Source organism: Schistocerca serialis, chromosome 6, assembly GCF_023864345.2.
Source record: "Schistocerca serialis cubense isolate TAMUIC-IGC-003099 chromosome 6, iqSchSeri2.2, whole genome shotgun sequence".
NCBI lineage: Eukaryota > Metazoa > Arthropoda > Insecta > Orthoptera > Acrididae > Schistocerca > Schistocerca serialis.
In genome coordinates this window covers 528,336,086-528,360,482 of record NC_064643.1, presented here as the reverse complement: position 1 = coordinate 528,360,482, position 24,397 = coordinate 528,336,086, and the positions used below count along the sequence as shown (strand labels likewise).

Below are 24,397 nucleotides of genomic sequence, written 5' to 3'. Positions count from 1 at the left end.
GCAGTCAGTATAAACATCAGCATATAGTTTTGTGTATGTTGGAATATGATACTGAGACAGGGAGAGAAGGCTGAGCAATATGATTTCAGCTTCAACCGCTAAGGACAAGCATAGAAATGATGAACTGTGGACAAATGGTAATGCTAGACAACATTTTGACATGTTAGTGAGCCAAAATATTATGACATCCGCCCACTGTGAGACTGAATGCCACCTGGTGGTGTTGTGGCGATGTGATGTGATAATGAAAGTGAGGAGCAGAGATGAATGGGGAACAACTCTGTGGGCAGTATGGGTCACAGTTTGGGAAATCCACTGAATTATACAGCATTTTACATTTACTGATCATATCGACAACATTCCCTAGCAGAGCTTCAGTTTGTTTTTTTAATTTTCACCTTTATACACATATCAAAACTTTTGGAGATCCTGGCTAACTGGCTCTTCTTTTCTTCTGAAAACGGGTTCAAAAGATGCCTCATGGTATTAAGAAAATATCACCTCCTTTACTTTATTAAGGCAGCATTTGCATAGTGAAAATTCTTGTTATTTTGTGTGAAAGCAAATATTCATTCTGGTTAGGATGACCATCAACAAATTAGAGACTGTCATTATGACCTGGCCATACTATAAAGCATTACTGACCTCCCTGTTCCTCTACTCTTTGAGAGCATTAATCTTGCCATCATTTCATAAAGTGACTGAGTGAGGTAGCATATTGGTTAGCACACTGAGCTTGGATTCAGGAGGTGGGATTTCAAATCCCCGTCCATTCATTCATCCAGTTGCAGGTTTTCCATGGTACCTCATAATCAATTACATCAAATGCCGGGATTGTTCCTTTGAAAAGTATACAGCTAATTTCCTTCACCAGGCAGTGTGCTCCATCTGTAATGTTTTTATTATTAATACAATGTTAAAGTTTAGTCTTCCTCTTTGAAAACTACACATGTACTTACAAGCTGTCTTTCATACACTAAACTTAGTATAATTGCAGTCTGCACAGTTCTGAGGCATTTGACTTTAAGAAGAAAGCATGTTCGTCAGTTTAGCCCTGTTTGTGTATCTATTCACCATGTAGTGCCTATACAGTTATGGTTGTTGTCAGTCTTTCCATTTGTTTGTATGCTACCCACTATTTCCAGCATTGCCGTAATATATTTTAAGGTTTCTTTTACATCCAGTGTCTGTTTTGTCTCTTGTTGGTTTGCTTTATCTTTAACAAATGAGGACCGATGGCCTTTGTAGTCTGGTCCCTTTAACCCTAACAAACCAACTTTAACAAATAAACTTGTTGTGTACAGGTGTATGCTGACAACACGGAATATAGTTTGGAGGAACTACGTGCAGTAAACTACATGAGAAAGGAAGGAAACACAGAGGGAGGTGAGGATTTCTCAAGAAGATGTAACTTTAATCTGCATTTTACAATGTCCCCATTGGTAACCTATGCTTCTCATCTGACCATGAAAAGTAATGTTTTGATTTATGTAGGGTTCATATGGTGTTGAATAAAATTTCAGCATTCTCTATAATGTTTGAAAACAACCAATTACTTATCTGCAATTTGTTCGGTGTAGTTGTCACATTGCTGTCTAGTTTCAAGACTTCAGGTTCCATATTAAATTCAAATACAATATGTTGGTGGGATATTTCAGGATCAAATGAAGAATTCTTTAATTTTTTTTGCCTTTCATTAAGTACAAAATTTATTTTTCAGTCTCTGTGAATAGATTTCTTCCAGGCACATACATCTCATTGCACTCAAGCCCTTCTTTTTATTCCCATGAATTCTACATCATGACTCTGTACCGAGATGGTATATTTATGAGAGATATTCTTTAAAAAATGTTGATCATTTATCTTTAACATAATTGTTTTATAAAAGCACTTTGAAATGTAATATGGCTGTTTTAAATGTTACATGGGAAAACAAATTTATATAAATTCTCATTTGTCACACACATTTATAAATCCTTTATAAACTTGCCTATATAAAAAATAAATGAACAAACTGATAGCATTACAGAATGAACTGGGTGGTACCAAGGTAGCAGAATAGTAGAACAGATTGATACTCCGTGAAATAAAACTCTATCTTGAACATGTGGATATCCTTGACAACAGTGTGTATTGACTATTAGACATTATATTTCTGTTGATAGGTTATTGCAATTTTATCGTTGTGTACCTCTCGCCTTTCTTGTGTCATTAGATTCACAATACGGGAGCATGGATCATTTTTCCTCTTGTATTGTATTTGTAAATATCGTTATTACTCTCAAACTCAAATGGGTTTCATTTAACATATATGTGGTAGGGGTTTACATATAACACGGATAGTTGATAAACATTTTATCTCTGAATAAATGTACTGTACGAGTAGAATTCATCTTCCCAGCTGCTTAAATGGATGCCCACAAGTCTACGTGAAATACTAATTCTTTATTTTGTACAGTGAGTGGTTTTTTCCTATGTTGTTTCAGTCATTGACCCAAATGCTGGTTGTCACAACTCAACATTGTACATTAATGGGATCTCTTCCTGTTCCACTCGGAGTGCGAGAAAAATTATTGCTTCAATGCCTCTTCGTGTGCTGTAGTTATTCTTGCCTCTTTGTGTGCTGTATTATTCTAATTTTGTGCTCATGATCCCTATATGAGCGATATGTAAGGGGTTGTAGTATATTACTGGAGTCAGCACTTCATGCCTGTTTGTGAAGCTTTGGTAGTAGATTTTCTCAGGATAGTTTACATCTGTCGTCAAGAGCCTGTCAGTTCAGTTTCTTCAGCATGTCTGTGACACTCTCCTATCAATCATGCAAATCTGCAGCCATTCTTGCTGCCCCTCTCTGTATACATGTAATATTCTCTATTAGTCCTATTTGATATGGACCTCACACATTTGAGCAATATTCTAGAATGGGTCACACAAGAAATTTGTAAGCACTCCGTTGAAGACTGACTGCATTACCCCAGTAGTGTACCAATAAACTGAAGTCCACCACCCACTTTACTTATGACTTAGCCTATGTGATCAGTCCATTTCATATCTCTACAAAGTGTTACACCCAGGTATTGGTATGAGTTGGCAAATTCCAATTTGATATAGTCATAGGATATTACATGTTTTAGTTTTGTGGAATACACAGTTTTACATTTCTGAACATTTTAAGCAAGTTGCCATTCTTTGCACCATTATGCACTCTTATCAAGATCTGACTTCATGTTTACGCAGTTTCTTTCAGACAATACTTCATTTTAGCTAACTGTATCATCTGCAAAAAGTTGGAGGCTACTATTAATATTGTGTTCTAGGTCATTAATATACGGCATGAACAGCAAGGGTCCCAACTCACTTTTCTGGGGGCACACCTGAAGTAATTTCTACGCCTACCGATGACTCTCCATCTAAGATAACATGTTGCTTCCTCCCTACCAAAAAGTCATCAATCTAGTCACAAATTTCACTTGATACACCATATGATCATACTTTTGGCAATAAGTGTGGGTGTGGTAGTGAGTAAAACGTTTTTTGGAAATACCACATCTACCTGATTGCCTTGATGCAAAGCTTTCAGGATGTCATGTGAGACAAATGGGAGCTGTGTTTCACATAATTGATGTTTTGGAATCCATGCTGTTCAAGACACCTCATTATGTTTGAGCTCAGAATATGTTCTAAGATCCTACAACAAATTGGGTAGTTTTCTGGATCACTTCTACTACCCTTCTTGTAGATGGGTGTGACCTATGCTTTTTTCCAAGAACTGGGCAGGGTTTTTTTTGTTCAAGGGATCTACGATAGATTATAGTTAGAAGAGGGGCTAATTTAGCTGCAGATTCAGTACATAATCTGATAGGCATTCCATTGGGCCCTGGAGCATTGTTCAATTTTTAACAGTTTCAACTGTTTTTCAGCACCACTGACCCTAATAATCATGTTTTCAGTGGTACGAGGATTAAATTGGGACAATTCTCATGGGTTTTCCTTTGTACAGGAACATTCGAAAACAGAGTTAAAGCATTTCAGCTTTTGCATTGCTACCCTCAGTTTCAGTTCCTGTCTCATTTGCTAGGGATTAGACACTAAATTTGGTGCCACTAACAGCCTTTGCATATGATCAGAATTTCTTTTGGATTTGTGAAAGATTATTTGACAGTATACTGCTATAATAGGCATTGAAGGCTTTATGCATTACTTTTTTGGCAGCTGAACATGTTTTATTCAGCATCTCTCTATCTGTAGTCCTAAGCTTTGTTTTGTACCTGTTTTGCAGTAGTCTATATTTCCTTAGAAGTTTCTTTACTGTGGCAGAGGTGCCGACTTGAAATTTTATTTTATTTTATTTTATTTATTTTTTTTTTTTTGGGGGGGGGGGGGGGGAGGGGGCACAAGAATCATTTTATTAGGTACTACATTTGACGGATACCTTTGCGTTTCCATCTACATATTCAACACTCCAAACCAGTCCTATTTGCAGATGACCTTGTGGATGACATCGGAAGTTCACTGAGGCTTTTTGCAGATGATGCTGTGGTGTATCGAGAGGTTATAACAATGGAAAATTGTACTGAAATGCATGAGGATCTGCAACGAATAGACGCATGGTGCAGGGAATGGCAATTGAATCTCAATGTAGACAAGTGTAATGTGCTGCGAATACATAGAAAGATAGTTCCCTCATCATTTAACTACAAAATAGTAGGTCAGCAACTGGAAGCATTTAATTCCATAAATTATCTGGGAGTACGCATTAGGAGTGATTTAAAATGGAATGATCATATAAAGTTGATCGTCGGTAAAGCAGATGCCAGACTGAGATTCATTGGAAGAATCCTAAGGAAATGCAATCCGAAAACAAAGGAGGTAGGTTACAGTACGCTTGTTCGCCCACTGCTTGAATGCTGCTCAACAGTGTGGGATCCGTTGCCAGATAGGATTGATAGAAGAGATAGAGAAGATCCAACGGAGAGCAGCGCGCTTCGTTACAGGATCATTTAATAATCGCGAAAGCGTTGCGGAGATGATAGATAAACTCCAGTGGAAGACTCTGCAGGAGAGACGCTCAGTAGCTCGGTACGGGCTTTTGTTAAAGTTTCGAGAACATACCTTCACCGAAGAGTCAAGCAGTATATTGCTCCCTCCTACGTATATCTCACGAAGAGACCATGAGGATAAAATCAGAGAGATTAGAGCCCACACAGAAGCATACCGACAATCCTTCTTCCCACGAACAATACGAGAGTGGAATAGAAGGGAGAACCGATAGAGGTACTCAGGGTACCCTCCGCCACACACTGTCAGGTGGCTTGCGGAGTATGGATGTAGATGTAGATGACACCAGTGTATTGGTTGAAGATGGAAATAGGAAGGCTCTTAGGCAGTATGCTGAAGTCACAAATGAAAAGATTTCAGAGTGGTTTGCGAGGAATAAGCTACTGATTAACCCTTAAAAAAAGAAAAGCCACTATAAAATTCCACACACAGCAAAAGTAAAAAGCCATTAAAACCAAATATTTCTTTGGAAAACCAAAAAATTAAGTGTCACTGAAACAAAATTGCTTTGTTTACTTACAAGACAATCTGAAATGGAATTCCCACATTACATTCTTAAATTCTAAGCTATCTAAAATGATCTATGCAATGGGAATTATATGGAACAACACAAGTGCTGAAGGAGAGAGGTGTATTATGCACGCGTACTTTCCCTTTTGAGTTATGACATCATATTCTTGAGAAATTCTCCTCACAGCATAACAACTTTCAAGAAACAAAAAAAGATTGTGAGGATAATGAAAAATGGAAACAGCTGCAAATCATGCAAACTACGATTGACTGGCGACTAGCCCCTACCCCTCGACTCGCTGAGACATCAATCACAATGTCATTTCAGTCGGAGTATAGGTCAGTAGTGGTACAAAACAAATACATAAATAAAGTTGAAGAAACATATCTTAATTTTTGATGGCAAATGTACTCCTCCTCAGATCATTCCTGCATATGAACTCGTCACATATGGCATCAACTTCGAGTTTCATCGATTCATCTCTATGGGCGTTGAGAAGGGCGATTGCATTAAGACGATCCTGCCTCATTATAGAACGAAGATACATTTTCACCATCCGCAGACAAGAAAACGATAGCTCAGTGGTGCAGGACATTACCGGAATCGACAGCACTACACGTATGAATTTCACTAGTTCACGCAGTAGGTCAAACAGGTGGTTTTCCTGTTTTAGGTATTTCACTATGTCATCCAACGACTAATATTCGCAGAATCACTACTTTGGATAATCTCATGAAACATGCTTCGGTGGATAAGCAAGCGTTCTTTGTCTATATCTGATTCGTAGAAAGATAAAATATCGAATGAATGTTTGTTATCACCAAGAAGAAATTGTTCAATTTGATTTACAAACATGAATGATTGAGTTTTGAACCATGATTCCAAGAAGCTGATGGATGTGTCCATTGTTTCATAATACAATCTTCTATATTTGTCACATACTTCAGTGAATGTTTCTACAGATGAATTGATGGAGTCATCGTATTTCTTAGGGACTTTTCTTCTACGGTGTAAGTTTGGGGAATCTACATCCATATCTTGACATTTTGAAGTTACTTCACCCCAGAATGATTCAAAATTGTTTCTCATAAATTTAATAGAAGTTACAAGAGTGAAAATCATCTTATTGGCCTCCTCTAAGTGTAGGGATTTCCTTTGTAGTGCTATGTTTACAGTATCAATGTGACCAAACAGTTTTAGCAAAAGTGATAACATGAAAAAGAAATTATATTAATCAAAAAGCCGTTTGCTTTGGCCCCAGTGTCTGAATTCTCATTTCATGAAACATTTAGAAAAAATTCCTGAAGTTCTGTATAGTTGGACAAAACTGAAGACATTGCCAAGTATCTTATGGCCCACCTTGTAGGACAGAGTGGTTTCAAATTTGTAGGTGAATCTCTCTCAAAATGTATTAAGTCCTTCATAACATTCAATGCATTTCGACATTCTGGACCTGCTTTCACAGTGTCTTGTAGCGTTACATTTAAACAGTGTGCAAAGCAGTGCACAAACATAGCTCACTTCTCCATTTCCATAAACTTTGCCTGGATACCATTATATAATCCGGCCATGTTAGCTGAACTGTCAAAGCATTGGCCCCTACAGTTAGATGTAGGCCAATCAAATCGTCTTAAAATGCCGATAATAATATCAAACAGAGCCTTAGCTGTGGTACTTTGTATTGAGTGTAGCCCTAAAAAATATTCTTCTATCTCTAGTGAAGCGAGTTTATCTCAGTCAAATTAGCAGAAATGTGCAACAATAGCAAAGTACCCTTTCTGCTTGTTTCAGCTAGCAATGCGTACATTAAGACTTCCTGCCACTTGCCAGCTATCCTGTTGACTTCAGCATAATTGCTGCTTTCCAGCTGCCAGCTCAAGTGCCTCAGTGCTCACTGTAATTAGTCTACTCTTGTCTTTGTGATACATGAAGGACTGAAGTACTAGGAGTAATCAAAAAATCTCTGTTTGAGGGTGGTGCTGCAATATATGACCCCTGTTCAAAAAATTCCGGAACATTTGTAATTTTGCACCAATGGTGTGTTGGATTGAAATGCGATGGGCATCCCTGCACATGCCTGTGTTTAATGTGTAACTGCCAGAAATTTCATTATTATACGTCTGTAAGTTATTGTTCACTGCTGTATTGAGTAGAATGCTCTGTCGCACAGTTTGCGAATTTCAGGGTGGCAGAGATAGAGGAGTAACATGTCTGCATTAAATTTTGTGTGGGACTCAAGAAAACCTTTACGGAGACACACCAAATGATCCAGGAAGCCTACAAAGCTGAGAGATTAAGCTGTAATCATTGTTACCAATGGTTCACGGTTTAAAAATGGCTTGAGAAAGTTCATTGAGGACGCCCTTCAACGTTTATCGACGTTGCTCATTTCAGGAACAGCAATGAAATTGTGCATGCCAACGGAAGACTGACTGTCCGAGAGATTGCAGAAGACTGTAACATTTCAGTTGGATCATGTCATGAAATACTAACGAGCTACTTGGAATGCATCTTGTAGCTGCCAAGTTTGTCCCATGGCTCACGAGTAAAGACCAGAAAGACCTTCGTCTCGCAATCTGTGAAGATCTTTTGGATCACGCAAATGAGAATGAGATGTTCCTTAAGAGAATCATAACTGGTGATGAGACGTGGGTCTATGGTTATAATGTTAAATACCAATGTTCAATCTTCATAATGGGTTGGGAAAGGATCTCCAAGATTGAAAAAAGCTCGTCAGGTCAGGTGAAATGTCAAAGCTACGCTGATAGTTCTCTTTGACTTTGAAGCATTAGTTCATCATGAATTTGTGCCACAGGGACGAACTGTTAATCAATGATGCAACAACATGCACCCTCAGGGGCTCATCATTTGTTTCTTGAGTACAGGCTTGACGACCCCGGGGTTCCTGAGCTGGGGACTGGTAAGTGCTGCCAGTCTCCTGTTACCGTAAGCTCTGGGCATGATAAAAACCTCTATAAGAAAAACCCTCAATCTCAGGGTGTGCTGTGCAGTGATGAGATGCATGGCTGTTGAGGTGGAACATCTGAAAGAGCCTGCCACACCTCAGTTGCGTAAGTCTTACTCAGGCACGTGGGGTTGTGTCTGAGTGCACCCTTGTTTCCCTAGCTGCTTGTGGAACCCTCAAAATCATCATCATCTCCTCCTCCCAGTGGAAGGGTGTACCGCCTGGAAGTATTCATACCCAATCCTCCTGTTAATTTGCATCAGTTGAATTATAGTAACAGGGCTCAAGAAGTCACAAATCAAAATGTATTTTTGGTCATTAAGAGGAGGAAGTGTCCCCCTTCTACATCCATAAAGGCTTGGAAGGACTTGCTGGAAGCATGAAGTCTGTTAAGAGGCTGCAGAATTGTTCCCTACTGGTTAAGACTAACAGGGCAAACCAGGTGGAACTACTTACAAAGACTAAAAAATTGGGTGAATGTGATGTAACTGTTGAACTGCATAACTCCCTTAACTCTAGCAAGGGTGTGGTCACATGCTTGGACATTATGGATATCAACATAGCTGAACTTAAACAAGAATGAGTTTTAAAGGGGGTAGTGGACATAGTGCGAAGGATGCATAGGAATAATGGAGAAATTGAGAAGAGCCACCACCTTCTTGTGACCTTTAATTTTCGAATGTTGCTTGACCACATCATGGCAAGCTTCCTCCGACTTAGGGTTAGTTGTTATGTACTTAACCCCATGTGGTGCTACAAATGCCAGTGTTTTGGTCACATAATGCTAAGTTGCGGGGATGAAGCGACCTGTCGGAAATGTGGAAAGGCAGTCCATGAAGCTGGGATTGACTGTCCATCTCCAGCAGTCTGCATTAACTGCTCTGGGACCCACCTAGTCTGGAGCCGAGACGGCCCTGTTTTTGCAGAGGAATGAAAAATTCCATAGCTAAAAGTCACCAAGTGGATCCCCTGTGTTGAAATCAAAAAGGAATATAAGGCGACGAAACCTCAGTGGTGCACAGGCCTGTTCCTGAGGTTGACTCTTTGATGCAGATGTCATCCAGTGTACAACCATCCACCACCACCATCTGTATTTGCATGTATATATGCCAAGGCAAAACGAGTAAGGATAAAGTAATCCAAGCAGCCGCCACAGAAAAGACTAGCAACAGTTCCATAGTGAGTGTCAAGAAGGAATATGACAAGCAGAGTGCTTCTCAATGCCCCCTTTCCCCCTCATCCTCAAAGAGACAAGGTGCAGGGAAAGGTTTATGACATTCAGGGTCATTCTTTCACATCTGACTGATGAGGAGGAGATCATGGAGTTAGATGCCTTGGCTCCAGGCAGCCCCTCCACTCCACCTCACTCTACAAGTGCTTCACCTTTATGGTGCAAAGACAGGGGTAAATTAAAACCACATTGATGAAATGACTCTCATCCTACAGTGGAACTTGCAAGGTTTCAGGACACATGTGGAGGAACTCCATCTCTTATCTCAGGGTAGACCACTGTGTCTATGTCTCCAGGAGACTCATTTACATCAGTTGTACATCCCTGAACTATGAGGTTATGTACTCCACAAAAAGGACGACCTGAGTGGAGAGATAGAGGAGGCATAGGTATTTTCGTTAGTACCAACTACTGCTCTTCGTCTCTCTCTCACTTACGACTACTTTACAAGCAGTTGCTGTATCAGTGCACGTGCATTATCCATTGACAATATGTTCCCTTTACTTGCCCCCACAAGATGTACTTGATGAAGATACCCTAACCGACCTTATTACACAGCACCCCTGCCCCTTTATTCTCTATGGTGATTTTAATGCTCACAGTGTGCTTTGGGGCTCTGAAACTACCTGCCCCAAGGATAGAGCAATTGAGAGGCTTCTCATGTCGTCATGCACATACTTGCTAAATGTGGGACAGATCACTCACTTCTGCACAGCAACTGGGTCATTCTCTGCCATTGATCTCTCACTTTGCTCTCCATCTCTTGCTCACACTGCTCAATGGGAAGTGGTTGATGACTTATAAGGAAGTGATCTCTTCCTGATATGGATTCACCTGCCAGATGTGGTGGAATCCGAAAGGAAACTGCCACAATGGGCACTCGGTAGAGCCAACTGGACACTTTATAGCCAGTTGGCTCAGTTTGAACATTGAGCAAATGTTGAGGCACGGATGGATCGTATTGCCAAAATAATCCACCACGCCGCTGCAGCACCCATTCCACAGGACAGAGGCCACCTGTCTGTTGCTGTTGGTCGAGTGCCGAAAGCTGCTCTGCAATGTGGACCAGGCGTGCGGCTCAGCATAGGTTCAAGTGTCAGCCAGTTGCAGATAATCTTGCAGCGTTTCAGGTGGTGAGGGCAAAGTGTTGCTGAATTATTTGAGAGAACAAGAAGAGGTCATGGCAACAGTTCCTGAACACTATTAAACATTCCACTAAAAGTTCTGTTGTGTGGGGGACCATCAGGAGAATTTCTGGAAGAGGAGGCAGGTGCCCCATGGCTGCTGTAATGGGGAACGGCACTCTCCAAACCAATCTGCGAGACATTGCCCAAACTATGGTGGCATATTTTGCCACAGTTACTGCAACAGCCAGTCAGCATCCAGGTTTCCAGCGCCATAGAGTGGTTGCTGAAAGCTGTAGTTTGAACTTCCGATCCAGCTCTGATGAAGATAACAACTGTCCATTTTCCATGTAGGAGCTGGATTCTGCATTGTCTGTGGCTTGTGACAAATCTCCTGGTCATGCCAGGATCCATTACAGTATGCTGCGGCACCTCATAAGATGAAACAAATATATCTTCCTTGCACTTTTTAATGCCGTTTGGGCATTAGGTCACTTTCCCAACTCGTAGCGTGAGGCAATTTTAATTTCTCTTTTAAAACCTGGGAAAGGTCATACATGCCCAAGTAGTTACTGTAGTGTTGCCCTCACTAGCTGCATGAAGAAGACCTAGGAGTGGATGGTCAACCGCTGCCTTGTCTGGATCATAGAATCCAGGCAACTCCTTAGTCGCTTTCAGTGTAGGTTCAGGATGTATCGCTCCACCTGTAGTAACCTTGGCCTCCTGGAGGTGGCTATCCAACAGGCTTTCCTACACTGGAATCACCTTGTAGGTATATTTTTTGACATGAAGAAGGCCTACAATACTACTCAGAGGCATCTTATCCTGGAGCAGCTTCACATATGGGTTTTTCGTGGTTGTCTTCCCATTTTTATTCAGTCGTTCCTCTCGCCATGATATTTTATATACCAAGTCAGTGACATCCTGTCTCATAACTTTGAGCAGGAGAACGATGTCCCTCAGGTAGCATTTTAAGTGTTACTATCTTTGCCAGAGCTATTAATCGCGTTACATCCATAGTGAAAAGTCCTGTCAAGTGTTCTTTGTTTGTGGATGACTTCTCTGGTTTTGCTCTTCTTCAAGCTTCGCAACGACGGCACATCAGTAGCAACTAACTCTTCGATGTTTGGGTGATTGGGTGCAGAAACGTGATCTTAAGTTTTCCATCTAGAAGTCTGTGTGTGTTCTTCTTAGCCATTCTTGTTCCATTTTAAATTTTGCTGAGTTGAGGATGAGGGACACTGTCCTTCCTTTTAAAGACACAGTGAGGTTTCTGGGCCCCATATTTGAGTCTAAGCCTATGTGGTTACCACATCTTAAGGACCTGAAAAACGGGTCACTTAAGGCTTTAAGTATTTTTAAATGTCTTAGCAACAACAGTACATGGGGAGTAGACGGGGCTTGTCTGGTCTGTTTTTACAGGGCATTTGTGTGATCTCGGATCGATTATGGGTGCACGGTGTATATGTCTGTGAGACCCTCTTATTTAAATATGTTGGATGCGGTGCACCAGGAAGGGATTCGGTGGCCACTGGGGCAATTCAAACAAGCCTACCAAGCCTCTGTGCAGAGGCGGGTGAACCACCACTTCACGTCAGGCCTACTTACAGTGCGTCTGGCGTATAAAACACTGTCCACACCATAAACACTCGCCTACCGTACCATTTCTCAGCCTCCACTGGAAAAGCTTTTTCGTAACCAGCAACAGGCAATGAGGCCCTATTGGAATCTTGCACAGGATTGTCTTCTAGAGATGGGTGTGGCTGGTCTTCATGTTTTACATCGCAGTGGGAGCAGATTTCCACCATGGCCTCTCCAGAGCTCAGACTTGTTTTAGACTTGATGAATTTCAAGAAAGATCACACGTCAGATTTCAATCTCTGCTTTTTCAAACAGTGGTAAATCCAGGATGGAATGTAACAATACCAGAGAAGGAAAGTTGCTACTCACCATATAGCGGAGATGCTGAGTCGTGATAGGCGCAGCAAAAAGATTCGTACAATTATAGCTTTCGGTCATTAAGGCCTTTGTCAGCTGTAGACACACATACACACACGCACTCACACAAACGCAACTTGCACACACGTCTGCAGTCTCAGAGAACTGAAACCACTCCGCGAGCAGCAGCACCAGTGCATGATGGGAGTGACGACTGGGTGGAGGTAAGGAGGAGGCTGAGGCAAGGGGGAAGAGGGATAATATGATGGGAGAAGTGGACAGAGAAGTGTTGCAGTGTAGACGGAGGGCAGGAGAGAAGTTGCGGAGGGGGTAAATAGCGGAAAAGAGAGAAACTAAAAGACTGGGTATGGCGGTGAAGTGATGGCTGTGTAGTGCCGGAATGGAAACAGGGAGGGGACTGGAAGGATGAGGACAGTGACTAGCGAAGGTTGAGGCCAGGAGGGTTACGGGAATGTAGGATGTAACGGGAATGTAGGATGTATTGCAAGGAAAGTTCCCACCTGCGCAGTTCAAAAAAGCTTGTGTTGGTGGGAAGGATCCATATGGCACAGGCTGTAAAGCTGTCATTGAGATGAGGGATATCATGTTTGGCTGCGTGTTCAGCAACAGGGTGGTCTACTTGTTTCTTGGCCACAGTTTGTTGGTGGCCATTCATATGGACAGACAGCTTGTTGGTTGTCATGCCTACATAGAATGAAGCCCAGTGGTTGCAGCTTAGCTTGTAAATCACATGACTGTTTTCATAGGTAGCCCTGCCTTTGATGGGATAGGTGATGTTAGTGACCGGACTGGAGTAGGTGGTGGTAGGAGGATGTATGGGACAGGTCTTGCATGTAGGTCTATTACAGGGGAATGAGCCATGAGGTAAGGGATTTGGAGCAGGTGTTGTGTAAGGATGGACGAGTATATTGTGTAGGTTCAGTGGACGGTGGAATACCATGGCAGGAGGGGTGAGAAGGATAGTGGGCAGGACATTTCTCATTTCAGGGCACACGAGAGGTAATCGAAATCCTGGCGGAGAATGTATTTCAGTTGCTCCAGTCCCAGATGGTACTGAGTTACGAGGGGAATGCCCCTCTGTGGCCAGACTGTGGACTTTGGGAGGTGGTGGGAGACTGGAAAGATAAGGCATGGGAGATTTGTTTTTGTACAAGGATGGGAGGATAATTACGGTCTGTGAAGACTTCAGTGAGACCCTCGGTATATTTTGAGAGGGACTGCTCATCATTGCAGATGCGACGACCACTGGTGGGTAGGCTGTGCGGGAGAGACTTCTTGGTATGGAATGGGTGGCAGCTGCCCTGCAATACATCCTACGTTCCCGTAACCCTCCTGGCCTCAACCTTCGCTAGTCACTGTCCTCACCCATCTAGCCCCCTCCCTGTCCCCATTCCAGCACTACACAGCCATCATTTCACCACCATACCCAGTCTTTTAATTTCCTTTTATTTCTATCTTTTCCGCTACTTACCCCCTCCTCACCTTCTATCCTGCCCTCCGTCTCAACTGCAACACTTCACTGTCCGCCACTCCCACCATACTATTCCTCCTCCTCCCCGCCCCAGCCTCCACCTTAACCCCTCCCAGTCGCCACTCCCATCATGCACTGTTGATGCTGCACGCAGGAGGGTTTCACTTCTCTGAGACTGCAGACTTGTATGCAAGCTGTGTGCGTGTGTGTATGTGTGTCTACAGCTGACAAAGGCCTTACTGGCCGAAAGCTATAATTCTGTGAATCTTTTTGTTGTGCCTATTGCGACTCATCATCTCCGCTATATGGTGAGTAGCAACTTTCGTTCTCTGGTATTGTTACACTCTCTGTTTTTTTAACATTTTAGATATGCATTATGGTTTCACAGTAATGTATACTGATGACTCCAAACAAGGGGATTCCCTTGGCTGCTCGGTCTTTTTTCCCAGCCATGTCACCAGGATTTGCCTTCCTGACGAGTATACCGTTTCCTCAGCGGACCTCCACGTGATCCTGAAGGCACTGGAGCAGATGTGTCATATTCAGGGCAAACAGTTTTTCAAATGCTCCAATTCCCTTAGTGCCTTACAACTGTTACAGAACCTGTACTCAGCTGAGTAGGTGGTCTGGCTGATATACGACCAACTGCACTTGGTCCAACGGCAGGGTAAGCAGGCGTCATTCTGCTGGATGTAGGGATATGGGGAAATGAGCAGGCCGATCGGGCTGCCAAGGAGGCCTGCAGAGGACAGGATGTGGCACAGTTTCCTATTCCCTTGCAGGCTATTGTTTCTGCACTAGACAAGAAGTGCATGCAGTTTTGGGATAAAGAATGGCTGGCGGTGATGGCCAATAAGCTGCGGTTGATGAAGTCAACAACCTGGCCATGGCATTCCTCCTGCCAGTTTCTCAGGCGGGATGTCAATAATGCATCCACATATTTGTCACTGTTACTGCTTGACTGTTGTACAAAAAATGAAATCACTGTGTTGCCTGACCCTCTGTACTCCCGTGCAGACCTCTTTTTTTATTTCTGGTGTTGAAAACCTATTGAAAGGTTGAAGATTTGCAGCAATATATGAGATAAAAGAAAATTTGCAGACGGTGCTTTGTGCGATCCAGCAAGAGGTGTACAAGGACTGATTCCGAAAGTGGAAACAGTGTTGGGAGTGGTGTATCAGTAGGCTATTTTCCTGTGTTAAAAATATGGTTCATGTTGTTGTTATTCTGATTGATCGTAACTCACTCAAAATTAAGGAATTTCAGAATTTCTGCTAATGGGTCCTTATATTATAACTAGATTGTCGGCTATTAGTCATGAGGTATGACAAAAAAAATTCTTGGTAAAACTTTTTGCTGATTTCTTATGTGTGTAGAAGACACTTAACAGAGAGAGTGTATCTGTCAGGCGTCCTATGGCACAATGAGTAGTGCATGCATGCGACTGTAGTGCAAGAGATCACGTGTTCAAATCCTGGAAAATAGCATTAGCAGGAACTGATTGTAGCAGTTGCTTCAATTGTGGGGTGTATTATATATAGCTTCACATTAGTCCTCGCAACAGATACCCCTCTGTTGTGGTTGTACCTATGGTACACCTATCTGTATCAGTGAGGCATGCAAGCCATCCCACCAATGGCAAGGCCCATGGTTCATGGGCCATCCTATTCCACTTTTCTCCAATATTGGGTTGTTATTTTTCATAGTTTCAGATAACTCGACATTTCTTTTGAACATAAACCTTTTGTTTCATGTAGAAACTCATAAATTATTTCTTGGAGGCTATGTGGTTTAGCAACCCTATTTTATAAGTGTCCAGACATACGTTACAATTAGCCTCCTAATCCATCATAAGTTGGGTTTCATGTTTTGCCAAGCCAGATACGTCATTTAAGACATGTGAAATCATTCAAGATCCTCTGTCTCATATATTTCTTTGATTTCTGTAATATTCTGATGTAGTGTAGGCACTTGGTAACAAAAAAACTTTCATTTAGGTTTGACACATTAAATATTTACAAAAGTATTCTAATACTACAAAAAATTAACATGTTTGCTTACTTTTAGCTGTAGACCTAATAAAGCTACTACCACTATATTCAACAGTTCCTAGATGCAATGTAGAAAGTTGGGTAGTTAATGACCTAGCTACTCTATTTTTAGCTTGTGGCACATTTTACAGTTCTTCTAATTTTCTTGGTTGTCATGTAAAAATTCTAGAAATAATCTTCTTCTTGGTTCACATTCTTTTTTGGATATACGACACGTGCATAAAGGTAGTTTGCATGTATGTAAACTGTTATAACATAGCAGAGTACAGACGTCTGCTGTACCAAAAAAAAAAAAAAAAAAAAAAAAAAAAAAGTTTACAAAGTAAAGAGATACAGGTTTCTATCCTGACTATCACTGAAAATTGTGTCAGTTTCGGAAAAGTATAGCTTGAAAGATCTGTTGATTAAATCCCACTTAACATTACTTTCCCCTTCTGCAATACTGTACATGTGCAAGAAATACTGATTTGTAATGTGCATTCACAAGTGCATTACAACACTCCTATATTCAAACAAATGTTTTCATTAATGCTGCTTTACATAAATTAACAATAAGTGCAAAATAGCATTGACTTCATTAAATGTTGTTTGAACGTATGAAAAACCTTTTTTCATGTAAATACTGTTTATCTGAATGAAAATTCCCATTTCAGAAAATCATTCGCATCCTGTAATAGAAATCTGCAACCAGATCCACGCCTATGAGACCCAGAGGTAGAGTATTTTTTGTTACTTCTGATACTTATTAACAAATATGTGTGTGTGTGGGTGTGTTTCACCTCAGTTAATGTTTGTGCTCACAGGTTACCCCTACAATCAGTGCCAGATAAGAAGTTAGAAGAGTTTCCAAGTTTGGGGCATAGAAAACTTCAAACTGTTAGCAAAAATGAAGAAAACTTCGCACCACGTAATGCCAGTAATGCCACAGGTGATGGTATATGGCCTACAAATTTCAAGTACAGAAATGTTGAAAAAGTTGAACACCAGAATTCAGCTGTATCTCACCAGCATTCAGTCATCAACACTTCCACAAAATCAGGGATGAGCAACATTCCACCAACTGAAATCCTTACAGTGGTGCCGCGAATAAGTTTCAAGGAAACTAGTTCTGGAAATAGTTACTGTAATCAGCACCATGAGAAAGAACATGCACTATCAGCAGGTGAAAGTAATATCATCTCCCAATTTACAACCAACGATTGTGAATTTCCTAGATCTAATCCTTTGCTCAGTGATGCAAAACCAGATTTGACAGATATAAAAGAGACAGCTTCATCTGCTTCTACAAATAATATAACTTTGAGAGTAAGAAACAATTTTAGGGCAGGTGAAAAGTACCAGGTAAGATGAGATTTCTGAATGTCCTGATACTCCCTGTTGTGCCGTAACTATTAACGTTGCTTTGTTATTAGGTGCATCCTTCCAATCATACCAACAGTGAAGGGTCTGGAACTGCAGTACAGATGTCCACTGTGCCACATAAAGCAGATATCGTCTGTGAGCCGGGACATTATGCCACAGGTACTACAAATAACTACTATACAGAAATGCATGCATGCTCACTCTCCTCTCCCAGACATCATCTGACCCATGCCACCATATCTCTATTGTCTTCTCCCATTCTGGTACCCTCCAGGCTTTTATCCAGTCACATGTTGACCGACACGGTGTGTAAATAGAAGATAGCAAAATAAAAGACGAAGTCTTAAATTTTGTGTTCAAAAAATCATTCACAGAGGAGGATTGTACAGACATACTATTGTATGACCATCGTGCAGGCTCTTGTATGGACGAAAAAATAGGTGTCCCTGGTGTTGAGAAGCCACAGAAAGAGTTGAAAACAAGTAAATCACCAGGTCTGGTCTGAATCCCAGTTCAGTTTTATAGAAAGTACTCTGTTACATTGCCCTGTTACTTAGCTTACATTTATCACAAATCTCTCACCCAGCAGAAATTCCCACACAACTGGATAAAAGCCCAGGTGACTGCTGTGTGTAAGAAGGATAAAAAAACGGACCCACAAAATTACGGAACCATATTCTTAACATCAGTATGCTGCAGAACTCTTGAACGTATCCTAAGTTTGAATATAACAAATTCCATTGAGGCAGAAAAACCTCTATTCATAAATCAGCACAGATTTAGAAAGCATCACTCATGTGAGACTTAGCTTGCCTTTTTCTCACACTATATCCTATGAAATATGGATGAAGGGTAACAGGCAGACTCCATATTCCTGGATTTCCAGAGAGCGTTCAACGTGGTGTGCCAGTGTAGACTGCTAATGAAGGTCCAAGCATATGGAATAGGTTCTTAGATATGTGAGTGGCTCAAAGACTTCTTGTTGTCCTTGATGGGGAGTGTTCATTAGAGACAAGGGTATCATCAGGAGTGTCCCAGGAAGGTGTTATACTACTGATCTTGTTCTCTACATATATAGACGATCTGACAGATAGTGTGAGCAATCTGCAACTGTTTGCTGATGCCATTGTAGTATACGAGAAGGTATCATTGTTGAGTAAATGTAGAAGAATACATGATGACTTGGACATAATTTCTGTTTGATGTGATGAACGGCAACTTGCTCTAAATGTAGAAAAATATAGGTTAATTCAGATGAGTAGGAAATAGAATCTTGTAACGTTCAAATACATATCAGTGGTGTGCTGCTTGACAAAATCATGGTAATTAAATCTAGACACATTGTTGCAAAAGAATATGAAATGGAATGACCACATACGGACAGAAGTAGAGAAGGGGAATGATCAGCTTTGGTTTATTGGAAGAGTTTCAGGAGACTGGATGTAGAACACAGAAGTGTGACCCAGTCTTGAGTACTTCTTGAGAATTTGGAATCCACATGAAGTTGAGTTAAAGGAAGACATTGAAGTATTTCAGATGTGTGATACTTGATTTGTTACCGGTAGATATATCAACACCTGAGTGTTAGGGAGATGCTTCATGAACTCAAATAGGAATCCCTAAAAGGTAGGTGACATTCTTTTTGTGAAACATAGTATGTGATAGTACCCTTCATCATACACTGTACAGTGCCTTGCTGAGTGTGTATGTAGATGTAGGTTTAAAGCTGATTCTCAAAACTTTGCAGATAGTCTTACGTGGGGTATATTTAGAGTGTCATCCAGTTCAGTTTATTCAGTATCTCCATGACATTCTTCTTCCATGGGTCAAATAAATATGGGACACTTCATGTTGCCCTTTGCTGTATACATTCAGAGTCCCCATTTAGTCCTGTCTGATGTGGGTCCCACATACATAAACAATATTCTAGGATGGATAGCATGAGAGTTCTCTCAGCAATCTCCTTTGCAAACTGATTGCATTTCCCTTGTACCCTACCAATGAACCGAAGCCTGCAACCTGCTTTACCTACGACCAAGCATAAGTGATCATTCCATTTCATATCCATGCGAATTGTTTCACTTGGATATTTTTATCAGCTGACTGACTCCATTTGTGGTTCGTTGATATTGTAATCATAGGATATTGTGTTTTTTTGTTTTGTGAAGTGCACAATTTTACACTTACGGACGTTTAAAATGAGTTACCAATCTTGACACCACTCTGAAATCTTATCAAGGTCTTTCTCATAATTTCTTCAGCTTCTTCTCAGACAGCATTTCATCACAAATAACTGCATCACCTATAAAACTCTCAGATTATTATTAATATTCCATGTGAGGTCACTAATATACAGTCTGACATCAAGCGTTCCACCACATTTCCTTGGGGCACCCATGGTGTCACTGCTGCATCTGTCAGTGACTCCCCATCCAAGAATACTTTCTTCATTCTCCCAACTAAGAAATTCTCAGCCTAGTCACAAATTTTGCTTGATATTCTATGCAGTCACACTTTTGATAATGAGTGTAGGTGTGGTATTGAGTCAAAAGCTATTCTGAAATGAAATTGATTAACCACATAAGCTCAGTGTAGGTAAAGCAGGTGATGAACACAAGGGCCAGAGGCTGGGAACTCACACTCAAACTGCCCACAAAGAACTTGTGCGTTCCTTCTTAGAACACTGCTCAGATGTATGGGACCCACACCAAATAGGACTAACAGATGATATTGAGCATATATAAAGAAGGGCATCAAGATTGGTTGCAAGTTTGTTTGACTCGCAGAAGTGTCATGGAAATTTTGAAAAACCTGAATTAGAAGACTCTTGAAGGTAGATGAAGATTGTCTCACAACAGGCTACTTATGAAATTTCAAAACCAAGTGTTAAATGAAGAATTTAGAGAAAATCTTCATTCCCCTACATATTGTTACCAAAGTGACCATGAAGAAGAGATTATGCTAACTACAATGTGCACAAAGGAATTGAAGTGATATTCTGCCCATGCTCCATTCGTGACTAGAATAGAAAGAAACCCTTGACATGTGACATCATGCTAACTTCTCAGTGCCTTGCAGAGTGTGTAATCAGATGAAGAGACAGTACTGAGAATACACTAGACATACCAATAGGTAGAGCAGATGTACAGTTTAATCATTCTCTGAATGCAAAATATGATTTATCCAGTTCTAGGTATTTCATATTTTAGAGAACTTCTTTTGCTCATAAGATTTTTGAAACAATGAAAAGAAACATCCATATGCCAGTACCAGAATGATACAAGCATTTGCTCAAGGAATTTATGCACACTCAGTCCCATTTTGAAATAACAAGTAAATAATTCTGTGGAAATGATCCCATTTCAGCAGCATGATTGATCATGGCTACATACATAAATGATCTTGGAGGTCGTTCTAGTGCTTCTGGCTATTATATATTTTTGAAATTTGAAACAGTAGATTTGATTGAATGCTGCTCTCATATGCCATTCTTTGAAGTGTGACAAGGGAGCAGTAATACTCATCATTTTGGAAGTGATCCTTGTCTAACCAACAAGTTAGCCTATGAAATGGATTTATCACTCCAGGTGTCTTCCTCTGAAAAATAATTCAAAGACAAGCACACGTATAAGAAAAAAATGTAGTTTTCTTGGCAAAGGTATTGTCCAAAGAAACTGTCATTATCCATAAATTCTTGCAGTCTGAGAATCTATACAACAGGATTTGTTAAAGAATAGGTATATGTAAAAGAAAATGGGCGGTCAACTATTAGATAAATGAAAATGTTTTTATCTGATCGCAATGACAGATAGCAATTGAATGCTTACTCTGGCATTTCTGACATGTCACCTCAATTAAGGTTTAGGTCTCCTACCATAGGAAAATTTCCTTGCATTGTTCAGTACTCAGTAAATCAGAAAAAAATAATGTTACACTCTGTCAGTGTCTATGTGATGAATGTGGCCAGCTGGAAGGAAGAGACTGGATCTGGTCTGTGGTCTATAATTTGATGAGATGTATCAACTAAGACACTAATATTTATAGTAGGTGGCATATGAACATGTTTTACTGTAGTTTGTTACGTGCTTGAGAAATTTTATATGCTATGGATAGAGTCACTTTATTTGCCAGTCCAGGCTGCGAACAGCTCATCTCTAACACAAGAGATTGTGTGACTAACAGCCCTAATAAATGACTTTTTATAGTTTGTGTCACCTTATCATCTTAAATACATCACTTGTTAATTACTAATGATCAAAATATTTTTACATGTATTCCCTGTGAATGAGAATATTGTTTTGGAATCTGGCCAAGAACTAAATTAAAGAAGATGCTTGACCTTCAGGATTAGTATAACCCAATTTGAAATATTAAAAGAAATTAAACTTCTCATAATCTTCAGTAATTTACTGAATGCTGCAACTACAATAGTAAAAGATCTAATATTTTACAAGCAATACATGAGATCTTAAGGTTGTAGCCTATTTCAAGAAAATTCTGTAAATTTATTGACGACTGCATAACAAGAAGTTTTGTGGCAATGAAAAGAAATATAAGTCTAGTTTTCAAGCTGAGAACTGCAGTCAGTACTAAAAGGCGTATTTAGTGGAACAGAGTTATCTCAGTGGTTGCCAGGCCACAAATACAAAGATCCTAGCTTCAATTCCCAGTCAATCCAATGATTTGTTTCTATCTCTTACCACTTGTTTCATTTCTGGCAGTGATTTTGTAATGTGAAAAATATCAAGAATGCGGGAAGACACTATCAATGCCTTCTCTGCGCAATAGCAGTGGAAATACTGTTGATGGCAGTGCTGCTACAGCAAAATTACTACTTATTGCCTTCTGAAATTCCTTCCCCAAATAAGGTGAAGTAAATATTCCAGTATTCAAATCAAGAAGGCTGCCAACAAGAGTAACTTAGAAGTAGATATCCTCAGAGTAGTGAGACAACTTAAATCACTTAATAAAAGAAATTCTTCTGGCCCAGATTGTATGGCAGTCAGGTTCCTTTCAGAGAATGCTGATGAGATAGCTCCATACATAACAATCATATACAACTGCTCGGTTGACAAAAGATCCATACCCAAACACTGGAAAGTTGCACAGGTCACACCTATATTCAAGAAAGGCAGTAGGAGTAACCCACTAAACTACAGGCCCATCTCATTAACACCGATATGCAGCAGGATTTTTTAACATATGTTGTGTTCAAGCCTCATGAATCACCTATTGACAGTCAACACAGATTTGGAAAACATCATTCTTGTGAAACACAAGTAGCTGTTTGCTCACACAAAGTGTTGAGTGCTGTCGACAAAGGATTTCAAATTGATTCCATAGTTTTAGATTTTCAGAAGGCTTTTGACACTGATGTCACAAGTGGCTTATAATCAAAGTGCATGCTTATGTAATTTTGTCTCAGTTATGTGACTGGTTTCATCTTTTCAAGCATTGTCTTTACAGTTACAAAAAAACTTGTACACCTTGTATGTAACACTCTGTTGATTGGGTGTCTTGAAACTATCATCGTAGCTTCAAACAAAAATAGCAACACTACCCAATGAAAACTACTGCTCTCTGAACAAACATCAAACGCACACTTCCATGTGTCACACACTTGAATAAATGCTGGATAGAGGGTAGCAACAAAGTTGCAAAGCTTTGCCAGTAGCAGCACTGATAAAGCACATTACTGCCACATAAACCATGTTAACAATAGATATGCTACACGGACTGTACCCAACAGCAGAAATGACACTGTGATAATGTGTGAGCTTACATGTCATGCAGATGGCCGGACTAGAGAAAAGGCTCCTCATTGATGCTTAGAAACACATGGAAGACAAGGTCCGGAAGGACTGACCGACCCCTACCCACATTTCCTCTGCTCCCTAGTATAAGTGTGATCACTGATCATAATACACAGACAATATCTCTGTGAGGGGAAAAAGTGGAGAAGAAAGCTTTTGGAGTTGTCAAAAGACATTGATGTGATGGCATTCCATGTAGTAATCATGTTGTAAGTAGGTGTCCATAACCTGATGTGGCACAAGGTGGCGTCATAATGATGTGGAGTAGCTGTTGTTGCCCATATGTCAGCCACAGTCGAGGAATGGCTGGGATGAGGCTAACGATGTGAGGCTGTGGTAGCTGTTTACTAAGCTGCTGTTACTGTTTGTACAGTTGTTGCTCTACAAGTTTGAGACTAGACTGTTTTATAATGAAAGTAAAGTCTTAATAAATTTCAGTTTAAAACAAGCAACACAGCTGTAGTGATTTAAAATCTTCATCCCGAATTTTATTGTAACCTCGGGGGAGAAAAAGACACTTTCAGGATGGACAGTAATACGTCGTTCTGTTAACAAAAATAACTAACAGCAAAAATTGCTTGCTCTCTACAAGGTTAAACTGAATGAAGGCAGCACTGGGACAAAATACAGTACTTTGCTTAGAAAAGTAATGATAGGAAATCTGCTTTATGTTGAAACTTGATATTGATGTAGTGAAGATATTTACAGCAGGAGTGGTGTCCCAGAATGATCATGATGGCTCTGTTGTTAGCGGTGAGGTTAAAGATATCAAACTGTTACTGATACTGATCTGTACATAATATAATAGATTATATCAGGCAGGCTTGTCCTTTTATAACTTTTGAATGAAAG

At 40.4% G+C, this 24,397-nt stretch overlaps 1 protein-coding gene across 1 annotated transcript in view; it reads left to right on the top strand.

Annotated features, from left to right (window-relative positions):
• The window catches only part of LOC126484437 (mitotic checkpoint serine/threonine-protein kinase BUB1-like), a 220,226-nt gene that overhangs the window by 97,440 nt on the left and 98,389 nt on the right, over window positions 1–24,397 (top strand). Inside the window, exons 7-10 of the mRNA XM_050107954.1 lie at window positions 1,305–1,386; window positions 17,024–17,084; window positions 17,174–17,711; window positions 17,783–17,891. Of these exons, the coding sequence (XP_049963911.1) occupies window positions 1,305–1,386; window positions 17,024–17,084; window positions 17,174–17,711; window positions 17,783–17,891 (790 nt within the window). The remainder of the gene's footprint in view (window positions 1–1,304; window positions 1,387–17,023; window positions 17,085–17,173; window positions 17,712–17,782; window positions 17,892–24,397) is intronic.